We start from the raw sequence: 17,880 nt of genomic DNA, 5'->3' as shown, positions 1-17,880 counted from the left end.
CTTTCCCTTCTGTTTTTTATTTACTAGATGGAATAGTCACATCAGACAGTTTTCTTCAAGAGTGTAACTATATAAAGCAGAGAATACAGAACGTTGGAGAATCCAACGAAATCCCAACAGAGTTACAACTTGAAGAAGGGTGTTATTAGCATTTTCCTCACAGTGAGCTTTCTAAGGAAGACTGAAATATCTCAAAGGTTTCCAACAGTTGGAATATATTTTTATGCAAGGAAATGTTAAAAGTGACTTAACAGACAAAAAGGGTGCAGGGAAGGAAATCACAGATCACTCTGTTCCTAGCTATTGTATCTTTGCAACCTCCATGTTGTATACTTCCTTTGCTCCTGTATTTTCCTCTGGTCCCACTATTGCTCATCCTACAACCATGAGTCTTTCTTCTTAAGTCTGCTCAGTCATTTCTCAAGAAAAGTCAAAGGATTATTGTAACACATAAAGCAAGCTACAGTAATATCTGGGGGTGTGTCCACAACACAGGGAGCACATAGAGCTCACAGAGTGAGCACATAGAGTGTCCAAAATATAGAGCACATAGACAGAGCACATAGTGTCCAAAACACATAGAGCTTGGATCACATAAACATTAGGAAAATGCTTGGCTAAATTATTTTCTTATTAGCAAAATGCAGTACCAAGCTGTACTGAGTGATTGAAATTCAAATCCTATTTTGATTGCGCAACTAAAAAGCATATTTACCAATTTAAAAAGTTACTTGAAATTCTATGCTTGCTAATTTAAATAATTACTAAAATCCATTATTTATATTAAGCTAATCTATCATGACACATGGCAAATTCTGCATTTTTTCAGCACTACACATCAATTCCAAGCATTCTAATAGGTGAGAAAAACCAGAACACTTTTCCTTGAATAATACAAACCCAAAATGCAATTTCTACCAGTCCATATGTTTTTTCTGAAACAAGTAACTATATTAACTATATTGAGAGCCATCTTACATATACGATTATGAATTATACAACCTTTCACATATTAGTAAAAAGTACCAGCTACCTCATACAATTGTTCTTTCTCTATCTTCTAAGACTCTCCAAATACTTTGAGCAAGAAAATAGTTCTCAGTTACGTAAAAAAAAAAAAATTTAAAAAATCAGCAAAAGCTTTAGCTGGTTAGAAAAATATCATCTTCCTGCACTGATGGAACATTTATTGTTAATTGCATCACAGTGGGAAATAGGTTAAACCCCAAAATTTTCTGCTGTCACAACAGAAAACATACAGTAACACAATGAAGTTGTTTCCATAGTATTCTGCCTTCCAGGGGAAAAAAAAAAGATATTGCCACTTCTATAAGTCACCTTTGATAAGGATGAACTGGAAGTCTGTAAAGGATATTTAGTAAAGGATATTTACTTCTGCTACCATATTGTTCCTGGGAGCAATGAAGCATTGTGTTGCTGAACAGTGAAACTTTGGAAGGGGGTGTAATAGGGGAAAAGGTTCTGTGTGTGGAGAGGGAGATGACAACTACAGATTAGAACTAATTCAAAAGAATACAAAAATTGTCAGAGTGGAAACACAGGAGAAATGTGAGGGTTTTGCCATTTATCTACTAGATAGGAATAAAAGGTCTTTTCTTAACCTCTAGTACAAAAATCCCTCTGGCATTGCTTTAATAGGCTTGCAATGATTAATTCTATTCAGTTCCCTTTTCAAAGGTTTAAATCACTTAACTGTATAGCACTCTGGTAACCACAGTTCCAGAAAATAAAGCACACATTTTTATAGAAAATAGCAAGATTTCATAGGAAAGAATGGCCGTGACTTAAAGCTGTCTGGAAGATGTCTGTAGATCTTTAGCCCATATCATTTTTAGCTCAAGTTTTTAAATAACTGCTCATTTTGCTAAGATTTTCTGGACAAAGAACAGCTCTACCATATTTATGCAGTGTAAAGCAAGTCGGTATCTCCATGCAAATTGGTGATCTCTTATCATATCTACGAAACACAAACCAAACATGTTGGTTAAAACAAGAGTAAAGATTTGTCCTCTCTAATGATAACCTGAGTTAACATTTAAACTATTTATTCCATAAAAGACCAAGATTGTTAATAATCTCAGAATGATAGCCTTTTTGCAGTATCCACATTCCAGTTCACAGAAAAATAAAGATAAATTTGACAAAAATCTGTAATCCACTGGGATTTTAAAGACACAAAATACAGTGCATATGAGTTAACACAATACAGACAATCCAGTTCTGCTGTCTTTTTCTATTACACTGAATCATTGATTTCATCTCCACACAACCATTCTTTACTCTATAAACAAACAAAATTTTACTTATGGTCTCTACAAAATTTCTGATTCTCTTTTTAATTTTATCAATTTTCTTTCTGCAAATTTGGAAAAAATAATTGGGGATGGAGGAAAAATAATAAAGGCGAAAAGTAATTTAGTTGCAACTTTCAGTTACGGTCATATGGCTCTATGTGAAATCAGCTCATGATAGCAGACAGCTCAAATAAAGTACCGGTTACATGAAATCTGGAGGAAGAAAAAACTAATAGAATGTTAGGAATAGGAAACAATATGGACATATCTAGATCAATTTTTTTTAATGTTATTAAAATATGAGAGAAGAGTTTTCAATAGAAACAATTCTACTTGTTTTGATTGCTTGTTCTCAAGTATTTGTGGGTGCTTTCATCAAATCTGTGCCACACACCTAAAACACATTTGTCCCTTCAGCGAGACCTGCAGATTCCTTTCCATCTGTGATGGGGAAAGCACGCCATCTGGTGGGCTTGGAATAACAGTATCTTCCCGGCATCATCAACATCCAACATTTAGCAATAAACTTCTACAAACTTTTTTTTGTAATGCCTTCATAAATATATTTCTTTATTCATACATCGAGACACAAATTGGGCCAAACTGTGACCCAAAAATTTGAAGTTATGTAGGAGTAAATTACAAATGCTTGAGATTTCGGGACAAGTTTTCAGAAGTATTTCCTAATTTCACTAGATACACGCTTAGCTTAATGCCCTCTGAAATACAGTTTGCAATCAGCCTCCATCAAAGTTACACGTGTCCACCGTTTTTCTCCTAATTAATAGTGGCATTGGAACATCAGACCTCTACATCTTGCAGCTTGGATATTTTCAATATGTCATGTCAGCACTGGCATTTTTTAAAGGTAAGAAACTTAGTAAATAATAATAATAATAATAATAATAAACTAAATAAAGTTTACAGCTGCTGAAAATGCCCATGAAGGGCTGAAGGATAAATGGAAATTAAACTAATTTCCAGAAATCACAATCAAAGTCTTAGTGTGACTAAGAATCTTCGTACATGTCAGGGAAAGAAGGAAAACAAAACAAAACACAAACTTCTATAAAACTCACATGGTTAGCTGTAAGAGCCTAATCTTAGCAAGTATGAAGTCCAAAATATGAGGAAGACTAATATAAATCAGTGTAGCTTAGTACAACACTGTACCTTCCACTGTTAATAATTAGTTGTGTGTCTGGTGAATGCAATAGTAGAGCTAAGTCTTTGTGTTAAACTATGTTGCCACTTTACTTATATAAATATGACACATTAATTTGATCTAGTAGATTCCACATTATTTTTTCCTTTTTTCTTAATTACTGAAGCTGAAGAAATTTAATGTTATGAACTTGTCCAATTATTCATAAAAACTCAAGCACAATTTTAAGTAGATTAGACAGCAAGCCCTGATAAAAATTGCTGCAGTTTAATTTTGTCTTCAAGTAATGTAAACATAACAAGATGAAATTTGGTCAATTTTCATTCCTCTAAGTAAGTGGCATTCAATTTATTTAGTAAAAAGTGATCTGGGAACAACTGCTTTGAAAAGAGATGAGATTAAATGTTTTTATTAAATGAATTTAAATGTTTTTTGAGGAGCAATCATGATTGCATGTACTTCCTAGTTTACATGCACTTTATTTTAGTTTTGATCTTCAGATTTGAATATTTGTGTATAAAATAACCCTAAGGGGCTGGGGGTTGTTGTTCTTGATTAATGAAAATGAAATTAATTAATAAAATTTTTGAAAACGAGAAATCAGTTTACAACTAAAATGCACTTTTTCTTCAATTATTAAAAACATGGAAGATAACATTATCAGTACTAGACAGCAATAAATTTATAACAGAGAATCAAAATAACATGGAAATTATACTTGTGTAATACTTTTGAAACAAAATTTCAGTACTGGTTTTTCTGGTTTTATTTTTACCATGTTCCATAGCAAAATTGAGCATAGAAATTTTTGTCAAGAAAAAATATAGGATCTTGTGATTTATCAGCGTTTGTCATATCCACATATGCAAAAAACAATTCTTTTCTGTTCAAGAGAAAAGAAACTTCTAAACAATGATATTCTGGATTCAGTAATAGATTAGATGGTTATTCATAAATGAAAAATTTTTGAATATGAAACTAAAAAATAAATTTCAGTGCAACATGTCAGTTTTCTTGGATCTATACTGCAGTCTTTGAAAAAGACATGATTTTTATCAGGTAACTAATGAATGTTATAAAAGTTTCTATCACAGCCTGAACTAATATTGCAAATCTACTCTGGAACTGAAAAATGTCTTTAAATTTCTCCTTTGCATTTGCCATCTTGAAAGATGGCACATGTGTACAGCTTTTCATTGCCATAGTCAGAAATAAATTTTTCAAGCAGCCACCTGCTTTCTGTTTTCCATGTCTGCAAGCACTTGTGCCACTTTTAAATTCTACAAAAGCATTTTCAGAATCCAGGGTTTATTATGACACAGAATACCCAACGTATTTATGTGGCTTTGATTGATCCAGTTGTGGAGCTGTGTTGTGTAAACACAGGTTCACTCTGAACAGACAATTTGGATAAAAGCAACAGAAGTGACAACCAGAAATGGAGACAATTGCATTTTGTCAATAAAGCCAATTACAGAGTAATCTCTAGAGAATATGTCTTGTTGTGGGAAACTATAGAATTCAATACTGCCTTATGCATTTAGCTAGTCAAGGCAAGCTACCTTATTTATTTTTGCTCAGGTTAAGAATCACAAAAGGGTTTTTTTGGCATATTAAAGCTATATTGGAGTAAATTTCAACTTAATTTCACAGTTAATTTCTGACTGATTTCAGGGTTTGACTTTTGCTGGAGTTTTTTTTAACAATTTTAAGAGTGCTAATTTTCCTGAAAGCAGTTCACAAACAACTTTATATTTAAAATGAATAATCATTCTGCAAGTTACCATAGTTTCAGATGTTGAGTGAGAATGTGAAGATTTTCTCTGACTAGGTGGAGCCTTCCAAAGATTGAGAGAATCATCAAAATCTGTAGCGCAAAAAAAAAAAAGAATCAAAATTACTGTAACAAGCTTTTTAAAGGACTGTCTCAGTGACAAAATAGGCAACCACAGCTATCCTTCTGAAGACCTCAGAACACAAGTTTTCACACATTGTATCTATGAAATCTTATACATCAAATGCCCTGAATAAACAGAAATAAAAGATTTTCAGTGCAACATAAAGTAGTCTAGAAAAAACTACACTTCATTCAAACTGCAGTTGCATAGCCTTCAGTCATTTTAAATAGTACAGACTTCATTTTAGTTAAAATGCAAGAGTACAAAAGTATTGAAGTACTAGAGTCCCAAAGATCACAATAAACTGATGTCCTTGTCTTCAAAAAACTTCAAATTCGCATTTTAAGAGAAATAGTTTCAAGAGGACCCATATTCCTAAATACAACAAAGGCAGAATTACTATGTAAATCTGTTTCAGAATAGAAAGTGCCAAAAATGTTATAGCACAAATCTGTCAGTAATACTTTTGAAGCTGTCATATATTTAGAAAAGAAAATAACAAAGAATAAAGTTAGACTACACAGTTTGTGAGTGCAAACCTACAAAAGTAGATGTCCTATATGTACCCTCAGTAATTACTAAACTGAAGTAACAATCTTATTTTTAACATTACATTGAAGATTACTTTTATACATTCCTAAAAAATATGAGAAAACTACATAGGGAAAAACCCAATAGGGTTTTTTTAGGCCCTGTTCTCCCCTTTCTAAAGAAACAAAAATATTGTTTCTTCTTCCTGAAATACTGTATTTTCTGGCTTTGCTTTGCAAACTCTGAATAAAATGTATCTCAATTGCTCACTGAAAAGTTGTACCATTCTACATTTTCAGTTACTATTAGACTATTATACAACATTACAGGAGAACTACCAAAAGACACATATTAGAGAACCATGGGAGCAGCAAAATGGGTTGGATTGAAAAATTACACTTATAGATAAAATAAAGCAGACGCTGAAGAAATTGAGGATTTTTATGGCTGGAACTTTGTGTACTGGCAAGGTATTTCTCTCAGTTAACTAAGAATGCCCCTTTTCCTCGTGTCTGTCATAAAGTCATAACTTAGCTGGGGAAGTAACATTCCTCTTCTGTTCATGCCTCTGGAACAGCTTTATCAAATGCAGAATCCAGCAGGATGCTCAGCCAGGAATGTGCAAATCAACTCAAACAATACTTTATTTTGCAAAGCTCTAAGTAGTGAACTGAGAGGGGGTGTCATGCTGCTTTCAGTGTTGAATTATACTAAACAAGCCTCACTCATCAACCCCGAAAGTTAAACATCCTGATACAGACTTGAAGGATACTTCATCATGTCTGCCACTTCTTATCTAAAAATCCTAAGGCCCAGCTGGCCTGAGACATATGACTGACAGTCAATCACTTTAAACTCTGAAAGTTCCAGTCCCACTTGCAAACAGCAGGTTTTTCTAAAATACCCCTTGGAGTGTGCATGGAGATTCCTCCCTGGAGTGGGGATACTGCTTATCGTCACTCCAGGCTGTGCAAAAGATTTGCCAGGGTCACTGGTATGGGTGAGTAACATCAATCTCTACTTAATAATTGTTTACTTTTTGCCAGCTTTAATATAGTTGCTTTAACATAATTCCTTTCATATAGTACATTATACTAACTAGCAGTTTTACCTTCTATACTGTGTAGTAAATAATTCTGATTATGATCTTTTTGTCTAGTCATTTATTATAGTAAATCAATAATTTTTATATTAATATATCCGGTTTGCAATCCTTAATACCACAAGATAAAGTTACACAAAGGTTCAAACATATCTCTACAATTCCTTAGATTCAAACATCTGAAAATATCTGGGTCTCGGTTTGAATCCAGCTGCAGCCAGGCTGCTCTCTGAGAAGACATTTAAAGAGCAAGGGGGTCCTTCCTGCACCTTGTGACTCAGTGGGAGGGCTTCTCTAAACAACTTTCTCTGAAGCTCCCTCTCCACCTATGACACAGACTTAAAAAGAACTATTTAAATCAGCAGCCTTAAAAGATGGAAATGCGGAAACTTAAGCCCACAAAAAAAGGTAAGGAAAAAAAAAAACCTTCATTAATTTTGTGCCCCATAAAAGCTTTTATTAACTAATCTCTGAAAAATCGCCTAGCTTTCTAAACTTACAATCATCAGATATATTTGGAAATGGAAGTGTGTTTCCACAATGCATCATAGTAAGCCTTAGAAATATTGTTCAATAAATTATTAGTAAATATAAAAGTTAGATCTGAGATATTCCAAGGGAATACAGGTTAAAAATATACAAATAATACTCCAATCTGAGTATTACATCTCATCAGTCTAGGAATTAAATTATATCTGAATGTCTTAGAATGCAGCTTAATGCAGATTATTAGAGTCCATTCCTACTCATGTAACTTTGAAGCTAACACATGAAGAAAGAGGAATCTAAGGAAAGTTAATCTATTTATTTTTCCTAAATTTTTCTTGTATGAAAGTTGACTGGATTTCATAAAGTGGAAATTGTTAAAAGTATTTTACCCACAATATTTTGCAAGAAAATTTACTGTAGAACCAATTACATCTTTTCCATTTTCAACTTTCTGAAGATGAAAATAACAGCTCAGAACTTTTTCTGAGCTATGTCAAATTAGAGACTTATCTACTTAAATCCTCATAGCAATCTTTTGACTTCACAACATATTTGAGTGCAGGGTTTATATACAGTCCATTCTCCTCTTATTAAGAATTACTGGAGGTAAGTTATTCAAAACAACACTTTATTTAAGTAGGTTTCAAATCCCAGAAGATTACATCAACATCACTTACCAGTTGCATCACCTTTTTCTACGCTGAGCTTGTCCTCCTTGTAAGAATTCAAATTGAACATGTAACATCCCAGGTAACAGTGTTTCACCATCTGATTCACATGTTCATAGAACTGACAGTGATACAAAAGGGCTTTAAGAGCAGGTATTCCTGTCTGAGAGAGGCCAGATTCTTCATCATGCACACAAGGACCCTGAAGACATGACATTCACAGACATCATTACTTTAAAGAAATGTTTTATATAGAATGAACTGTCAGAAAAACCCACCCTAACTAAGGCTAATGCTGTGTATATGTGTGTACACTGGTTTATAGGCTGTAACTAATAAATTCCAAAAGTGAAATGAAGATTTTAACGTTGAGTAAAATCATAATATTTTACAAAAGTTGTCATAACTTAGCAAAATCAAACAGCTATTTATCTCCTGATAAGTGTGCTAACAAGTAAGAACTATTGAAAAGCTGTGAGTGGCTTCAAGACAGTAAATGTATCAGTAGACTTTACAATTTTAATGTCTCATTTATTTCAACTTACAGGTACTAAGCAATGAAAAAGTTTTCATTAGGCAAAAACAACACTTGGATAAGACTAAATATCCTGAAAAAGTCCTTCTGCCCTAAAGTATACTGTAATTACACTACATCTAGCTATGTCAATCTTCTGTGAAAAAAGATTACTGTAGAAAACAAGACATAACCAAAAAAATTCTCTTTGAAGTATGGTTTTCAATTATTTCTTTTTAAATACTGACATCAGGGAAAACTTGCTAGAGCAGTGGATTTATACCTTAAGATAATGGATTCTAGTCATATTTCAAATAAACAGTTTAAGTTGACTACCTTTGTTAAATGTTTCTTCAGTGTTTTCCATGTTAACACAAAACCCAAAAAGTTTTATTAAGCTACACATAATCTGGCTTAGACTGACCATAAAAATTAGAAATGCAAAGAAGGCAGAACTCAAAAATTCAATTACATGCAGGAAGGCAGTTTTAGAGGGCATCCTGCAGTAGTTCAAAAATAAATTAGTTAAAATTATGGAAAGAAAAACTTTCAGTGCTAATTAGAAACTTTCTTTGTCAGTCAGGAGAGAGCAGAGCTGGATCAACTGAAAATAAGTAATTTGAAAACACTATTTATCCTCAAGGGACTCTCCCTCAAACCCCTCATTTACACTGGATACAAGTTTATTTCCCAATAAAAAAAAAAACAAAATCCAAAACCAGATACAGTAGAAGCAGTAATACTGTTTCATATTACAAGATAAGTTATCACCAAAATTTTAGATTGTTACTCTCATTCTTCTTGGTTTCTGTAATACAGAAACTATTTTCACTATCTGCCTTTTACACCAACTAGTGGAGAATGCGATATGATGAACATTTTGAGACAGAATGTAGCATTTCAAGTAAACTATTTATGATGAATTATAAAACTCTACTCATACACTGTCAGCAATAGACTTAGACCGTGTTGACTATGACAAGTGCAAACTTAGGAAATACTGATAAATTTAGTCCAAATTTTACTGCCCAGGATTGTCTTTGCCTGTTTCAAAAGCCATGCCAGATACTTTATTGTACAATGGGGGGGGCCTTGAAAAAGTTATTCATCAATTACACTGACAGAGTGCTCTGACTTTAGCAATCTTTATACAACACAGTCTGCTGCACTCTTGGAGCTCTTTACACAGGTTGGCTTTACTCATGACTAAAGAGTGGCATAGGAAATTTTTTAAATGACATAGCAAAATGAAACATTATAAAGCAGATCAACTAGACAGAAGTAACACTAGAGACATTCTCATGAAGATATTGGCCTACAAACTCTATATGCCTTTTTCCAGTCCTATTTCCCTAAGGAATAAAATGGTAATGTCCTTATTTGGCCACAGCACAGTATTCCTGCTATTCACCAAGATCCATTTAATAGCCCTCCTTTTCTTCCTGGCACTAAAGGAAACAGGCAAATCACCTTATTCAGTGCAAGGGAAAAAAGTTACTCTGAAAAATAAAATTTTATCCTGGTGGTAGGTTACAGTTATAATTGTTGTTTTTATTTTGAATAGTTTTAATTTACCGGTAACCATGAAGTGTTGTTTGATAACATCTTTCAGCATGAACACTTTTTAAGTGATGAGCAATTTTCATTAAATGCAGTTCTTAATAAGAATCACATTGACTCAAAGCCTCTTTTAATTGCACTGGAATTCATCCAGAATTGTGCAACTGGATTCAATTTTTGTCACCTCACCATAGTAATTTAATTTTTTTATAAAAGGCTAAAAAGCAACTTCTAATAGAGTCTATATTGACAAGCTACAATGGCTGCCCTCTTGTTACCCCCCCTAATATTATGGATTTAGACAATTACTATTTATATTGATAAATTAGAAGTAGTAAGACTGAAACAAGGGCCAGATTTGTAAAATTGCTTCCACATCTTCTTTTATGATTTCATGTAAAGAAAAGATGAGACATTCTGTACAATTCAACTCTTCAAGAAATAGCATAATCAATTTTGGGTGCAGCTGAATCATAGATAACTTATCCTAGTAAAACAGCTGGAATGCCTTTCAGCACTAACTTGATCTTTTGCAGAAAGGAACAGATTAAAAATAATATTGCTGCATCTGCAAATTTCTTCAAAAACTAATATACACTGTTCCCATATAGGTAATCTCACACACTGAAAGGAGCAAAACAGACATTAAAAACAGATATGAAGGTCACAAAAAATTTAAAAATTGCAAGCTAAGATCCAAATATCCTGATGTACAATGAACCAGACTTGCTGAGAGTAAAATAAGACGACTGACTCAAGAACAGAACCGTAAAAGTCTCCAGGGCATCTTATCAATTTAAAAAATATCTGATAAGAGAAGGTAAAGAGAGATCAACTCCTCTCACTGGTATCCAGTGACAGAAGAAAAGGCATTGAGCAAAAGCTAAAATAATGGAAATTCTATTTAAACCTAAGAAAAATAACTTTCTATCTGAGGGTAGTCAAACATGAGAACAAGTTGCCCAGAGAGACTGTTTAGTCCCCATTCTTGGAGAAACTCAAAATCCAACTGGAAACAGCCCTGAGCAACCTGGTCTAGAGTTCCCTTCGCTTTGAGAAAGTGGTTGTCTTCAAGAAGCTGTTAAATTGATCTAAGTGACAAACTGCTTCATGTTTCTTTTAAAACAGTTTCTAAACATCATATTAACAGAATTTCCTCTTCCTCATGTCCCTCAAATCATGTTTTACCTGCATTCCAAGTGTGAGCAAAAAAAATTATCAATATCTATCCTAAAACATTAATGATATACCATATAAGTAAGCAAGTTTCCCAGCAACCCAAAGACACTACATTCATGAAATGCAACATATATGTAATCTAAATTTGGTTGTTTTATTGAGCTTGCTGAAAGTTTGAGAGAAGTTTTTCTATTCATTTATTTCTCTTTCCAAAATGTAACCTTAGACATGTAATTTTTTAAGTTCATATTTTATAGGTATTCTGACACAACTTTTCAGATCAAATGACATCTCTCTGTGAAACCATGACTTTTGTTATCAAATTTAATAGCCACTCACTTGCCAAATACAATCTTTCATGTCTTCTGTAGGGATTGGAATCACAAGCAGATTTTGTAGAATAAAAGCAGCCTGAAAGAAATTAAAGCATCAATACTGCCATCTAGCCATCACAGTTCAAAAAACCACATCAGATTGAAGGGTACTGTCTACATATTATTCCACTGCTTCAGATATAAGCTGAAATACACAGCATTCTCATGTTCATGTTGGGAAAAAATAATTAGAAGGATACAACTTCAAAGCCCTCAAATTTCACTTACAAGAGATGTCATTAGAGCACAGCCCAAGAGCAGGCTGGTATAAAAACAAGACAAGGAAAAGATGGGATGGAAACAACAAGGAAACAAATTTATTTATAAAATACTTCCATCACTGTTCCAGTACAGTCAATTGTACAGAACAAGCATTACAAGTATTAGGGGAAAAATTTCTGAACAGAAAAACCTAGATAATTGTTTATAATCAGTCACTCCATTGTCCTTATTTTGGGGTTTTTAATTATTAAAAATTAATTGGGACAATGTGGTGAACCCATTAGGACAGAGACATGTTTAAAATATTTTCCTTTTTATAAAGACACAGCATGCTTGTTTTTCTAATTTATATTACACACACTTCACATGTCTGTGCATGGACTGAAATTCCTTTTTAAAAATGTTTTGTCAATCTTTTGTAAATGATGTGAATCTTAAGAGAATATCATTAAGATACAATAATTTGGAATTAAATAAAATAATGAAGGACACATTATCAAAGGCATTTTGAGACATAATTTCAAATATTACTTTGTAAAATAAAATTAACTAAGCAGAGTTGGGAAAAAAACAAGTCACCGAGTGTCAGAGCTTTTATTTCTTATTGATTAGAACAGAAGGAAAACCTTACAACTAGAGCAGTAAAACAATTGCAAATAAAATGTACAGAGCTAAAATCCATCAATATACAATTCTATGTGTTGTTCTACCATAGTACAGACCTTCAGTTCTCAGCAGTAAACATTAGTGCCTAGACAAATTACATATTTCATGTCTGCAATGAACAGGTATTTACTGCAGATCAGGCGATGAGTTTGTACCAAAGTATTCATAAATGCTAGAAAGCAGCAATTAAAATCAGGCTAATTAGTTATGCTTTAGCAACATATTTATCTTACTGAGTAAGCCTTAGGAGTTTTTTATGAGTTTATTTGTATTGTTTATGTCATTTTCTTTTTGAAATAAGTAATCTGTATTTGTTCCTTATGTAATTCCTAAATAAGCAGCTAAACATTTATATTAATCAGGTAGTGTTTAACTTACAAAGCAGCAGATGCCGTGCAGCGTCAGATAACAGACATATACAATAAAAAATACAAAATCTTTTTTCTCCATAATCAAAATCTACAACTTGACAATCTAACACAGCAGAAGGACACAAGAAACATACCTCCCTGCGCACCATGCTACATTCAGATTGATCCAGAAGGATGTTTATCACCGTTCCCCACAGGCCTCCTGAAATATTCTGGCAGCTTTCTGCTAAAGCAATACATCCTATTTCAAGAGATGTAAGAGCTGATCCTATTCCAAGTGCTGTAAATCTGACCTAGTACATATAAGCACAACAGAAAGTGGTATTTCTTACAGTAATTAGCAATACTTTTTTTTTATTATTAAGTTATATCAACTGAATCTGGAGCTTAAGGGAATAATTTCAAAAGTAACAACCTCTTTTCCTATATTTCTCTTGCTCTCTACTCACAATCACAACTAAATTCACTTTGTATTTATTCACTTTGTGAATAAACAAAATTATTTTTAAGTATTCAAAACTAAGCAAGATAATCTTAAATATTCTTCATATTTTACCACTTGAAAACAGGTTCATCTAGCAAACTCATAATTTAACAGATTCCCATTAAATACATTGGCTCTGAATTTTTAGTTCACATAAATGTTTCTGCTTTGCAGCTAAGTTACAGCAATGTCAAGGAAAACTGCCAATGAATCATGATAGTGAGTGACTAATGAAAGCATAAGAAAACACAAGATATAAGGAAGGATTCCTTAGATGACGTTTATATGGAAACACTCTCCCTACTGTATTATTACTACTATTTAGGATAGAGTTAGTAACATTTTAAATAATCCAGAACAGCAGTTCTACTATTAAATACATTAATGAATCAAAAATTTTCAAATGTTTAAGGGTCAAAATAAGATATGAAGTTAATATCACAGTAACAAACCTCAGGATCTCTATCTACCCATAAAGGAACCAGCCATGCCAGACCTAGATGAGACAGAACTTGTTCTTCACCACTATCATACGGCAAAGACCAAAGAGATATCCAGTCCTGATTAGCAAACAGAAAACAAATTAAGAAATTATTTTATGAATCTTTCAATCCATACCAGTGTACTAACAGTGTGAGCTACCAACAACTACTAAAACAGCTTTGTGTAACACTAATTGCACAGAGGAAGGATAATTTTGTATTTCTCTTTCCATAAGGATTTGACACTAAATCACATGATTGTAAACAACAGCCAGGTTTTAAAATTTCTCTGAGACTAAAAATTATTAGTACAGTCCAAACAGTAAAACTGTCATAAACACAGAGTATGACTTAGAAACACAAGAAAATAAAACTTATCATTATGCTACTATGCATATTACTCTATAGCAATGATACTAAAAAATCGAGTCCACATCTTCATCTATGCATTTATGATCTAAGTCTTTGGAGGCTGCTGTCTCCCTGCAGTATACTTGAGGCTCTGTCCCCCCGCAATTTTAATAAACTCTTCCAGTACCTAATATCTTGAAAAAGGAGTAGAGAGCAGAAGAAAGAGACACCTGGAATTTGGAGAAGCAGGTATACTGCAATTTCTAGTTACATGCGTGCTTGATCATAAAGAAAGGTTTTCATTTGTGGCTATCACAGATATTAGTAAGACTAATCTGGATTTTAATTCTTTAAAATAATATTTAATTGTTGAATTTGCTTCAACTGCTTCAGGATAAAGGCTATCTTACTAAACTGACAAATCTAGCCCTCAAACATGTACATGAACACAAAGCACAATATGAATTTTGCTAGTATGTAATGATAGCTCCTTTTATCTGGCAATCCTTTTTCCATGTATGTACATATTCTTTCATATATATATACACACACACAATTGTGAAAGCCCTATGTACATGAATGTTTAAACACAGGTTAGAAAGCCTGTTGTGTGTGAGGCTAAAGAAATAATGATGTTATAAATTCCTAAATTTATTCATCCTATAGAAAATCCCAATGCTTTGTTTTTTTTATAAAAACGAAACTATACTTATTCTGAAAGAAGGCCTTTCAAAATCCAAAGAATTATTTACAAAACAATATAATTCTGTATACTGCAGTCTATCCTGTACATTTATCTAAGATCATAGACCAAATGAGATCAGTGCTGGGGGCTTTTTGTCTTCTGTGCTTCCAGCTGGAGCGGAAGGAAGAGTAAACAGTGGTGTGGTTTTAGCAGGACTACTCAGTTGGAGAGTACCATTCCTAAACCATGACAGAAAGTTATCCATGAACTTCAGCAGTTAAAATCTCTGTGCATAGCCCTCACCAGTGATGAGATAAGAACAACTGGAATGCACTCACCGTATCCTTGGCTTGAGCCATCATTTCATGAGATAAGTGAAGCAAGCAAAGGACTGTGCTTTTTGTCACACCTTTTCCCATGAAGGACATGGCATTTCCCCCCCACTCAACATAAAATGATGAGATGACCTAAGAGTGGGGGTACAAGTTCATAACAGCTTTACTGTAAACACCACACAGAGTACAAACTGTCTTACACACTAAATCATTCTTTAAACTCATGAAAAGTTGATAGATTCCTAGCTGAATTGTAAGAATTTCTTTACTTCTGAGTCATTTGGTCATCTCATGGGTTCCTATACGTTTAAACCTCTGAACATCTGCGGTTTTTGATTTTTTTCTTCAAATGAAGAATACAGTCAAGCTTAATAGTAAACTCTAAGTTGAATAGAAACCCGAAAGTTTCTTTTCATGGACCTGAAAGTTCATTTATTGTACCCAGGTTTTCTTTTGCTATGTCAGGAATTAAAAATAAAATTTCTTTTCAAAATTGAGTGTTCAAGACAAAATTTCATTTACATATTTCATTGTGATTTGAAGAAATTTATTAGCTTTCTATATCAAATACTAATAAACAGAAATAAAGGTCAGTGGATCCTAACATAAAATAAACTGTCTGACCAAATAAGTAACCATGCATATTAAAAGGCATGCTGCTTTCAACAAAATATGCCCCAAAATACTTTTTAAAAAAATAATAACCTTACAAGATACATGTCTAGATTTACTTTTCTCCACAAAATAGTGATTTAATCCTCTGCATTTTTGCTCTTGTTCTTCCTTTCAGTGTCCCAGCCTACAGAAGTTTTTTTTATACCCACTTTTTCCATTCTTCTCCAAAAGAAATCCACATTTACTTTCATATTTAGGCCAAATAAAACTGCCTAATTCTTCTGAACAATAGCTTACGCATCACAAGTTGATTGCATGCCATAATATTTATTATTATTTTTTCCAGTAATATTCTTTCATCTGCATGACAAAATCTACAACCTTAGTGCCATTCTTAGTCTAGACTTCAAGTGACAGAGCTCATCTAATCAAACAGGTCTATGAAATGTTTATTTCCTTCTACTCAAGAAATCTTGGCAAGTTAAGGCCCCTAAAACACTATATCTTTCCTTCATCAGATGTATTGGTATTTGAACTAAAAACTTCTAAAAGTGTACTACTGAATATGTTAATTCTGCTAAACAAACAGAAAGTCAGCATTATGCTTTTCCTTTTAAGAAGGCTGGAGTTTTCAAAAGACATAATTTTAGGAGCAAAAGCAAGCTGTCTACCATGTCCATGAACTTGGAAAACATAGAAGAACACTGAAAATAAAAATGAAATTTTGTCTTTCAAACAACTGCAGCAGCTTGAATTACCTCTTTTCTGCTTTCTCTGTGTTAACAAGCTAATCTTCTCCCAGACCACCTTTCATATGTGGATTTTGCCTGGGGGAAGTTATCTCGGATTTTTCCTCTTGGAGTTTCAGTTATTAAAAACACCGCATATACTTTTGTCTTGCTTGAAACTACAGTCACTTTGTATTACCTCTTAAACTAATGATGAAAGCACATGCAATACAACCAATCTTCACAACTACAGACACAGATCACCCAATCTAGTCTCCATATCACTCCTACTCACTTAGCAGGGAAAAGCATCTTTCCCACACCTATTGCTACTGACAACATTCACTAAAAGTACACTGTAAAAAGCATAGTATCATTAATTATACAGTCCTTTACCAGCATTCAAACCAAAAGCTAAGTAAGAACATAAGCTACTCACCTCAAGAAGACCTGTTAAATATTTCTTACAAATTGTGACAGGTTCAACTGCAGCAGAATAGGTACTCCAGCCTGGAAGTGCAGTAACATGAACCATTCCTTGTAATGTTCTCTCCAGTGATGGGAGTCCATAAAAATGTGGTGCATCTGTTAGCCTTAAGCACTGAAGCAGCTTCAGAGCCAGCTCTGTTCTGAACGAGCCAGCAAGTTCCAAGCCCTCTCTGGTTTAATTGTAAAAAACAAAACAGATGAACCATCAATATGAAGCTGTTACAAAGAATCATTTTGAAAAAGGCCAATGCCTGATTCTTCTTACTGCTAGCCTGTGAAGCTCAGCATCTCAATTACTTAATATTACATTATGCAGAGTAATACGAAATCAAATTTGACATTTCTAGCTTTACCCCAGTTCTGAAAACATTGCATCTGATTACAATGAAGTAGCTTAACTAAAAAAAGACAAATGAGATATAACTCATTATTAAGGAACATGCTAAACAAAGAGCAAGAGCTTGAGGACAATGGATGACACATTGAGAAGAGCTGTCTAGAATATTCTAAACTGGAAGGGACCAACAAGGATTATCAAGTCCAACTCTTAAATGTATGGCCTGTTACACTTACGTTTGCTCTGATTCAAAAGACAAATTTAAAAATATCTCCTGCAAAAAACAATAAATCTAGAATTAAGTAGATAAATAACTCAGG

General features: G+C 33.4%; 1 protein-coding gene across 1 annotated transcript in view; it reads right to left on the bottom strand.

Annotated features, from left to right (window-relative positions):
• RTTN (rotatin) overlaps positions 1-17,880 on the bottom strand; it is an 81,735-nt gene that overhangs the window by 25,706 nt on the left and 38,149 nt on the right. Inside the window, exons 29-35 of the mRNA XM_031058862.1 lie at positions 17,174-17,393; positions 15,395-15,523; positions 13,991-14,098; positions 13,189-13,347; positions 11,761-11,832; positions 8,178-8,370; positions 5,265-5,347 (exon numbers count right to left, since the gene is read on the bottom strand). Of these exons, the coding sequence (XP_030914722.1) occupies positions 5,265-5,347; positions 8,178-8,370; positions 11,761-11,832; positions 13,189-13,347; positions 13,991-14,098; positions 15,395-15,523; positions 17,174-17,393 (964 nt within the window). The remainder of the gene's footprint in view (positions 1-5,264; positions 5,348-8,177; positions 8,371-11,760; positions 11,833-13,188; positions 13,348-13,990; positions 14,099-15,394; positions 15,524-17,173; positions 17,394-17,880) is intronic.

Source organism: Geospiza fortis, unplaced genomic scaffold, assembly GCF_000277835.1.
Source record: "Geospiza fortis unplaced genomic scaffold, GeoFor_1.0 scaffold100, whole genome shotgun sequence".
Classification (NCBI taxonomy): domain Eukaryota; kingdom Metazoa; phylum Chordata; class Aves; order Passeriformes; family Thraupidae; genus Geospiza; species Geospiza fortis.
This window is presented reverse-complemented; position numbering and strand designations above follow the sequence as displayed.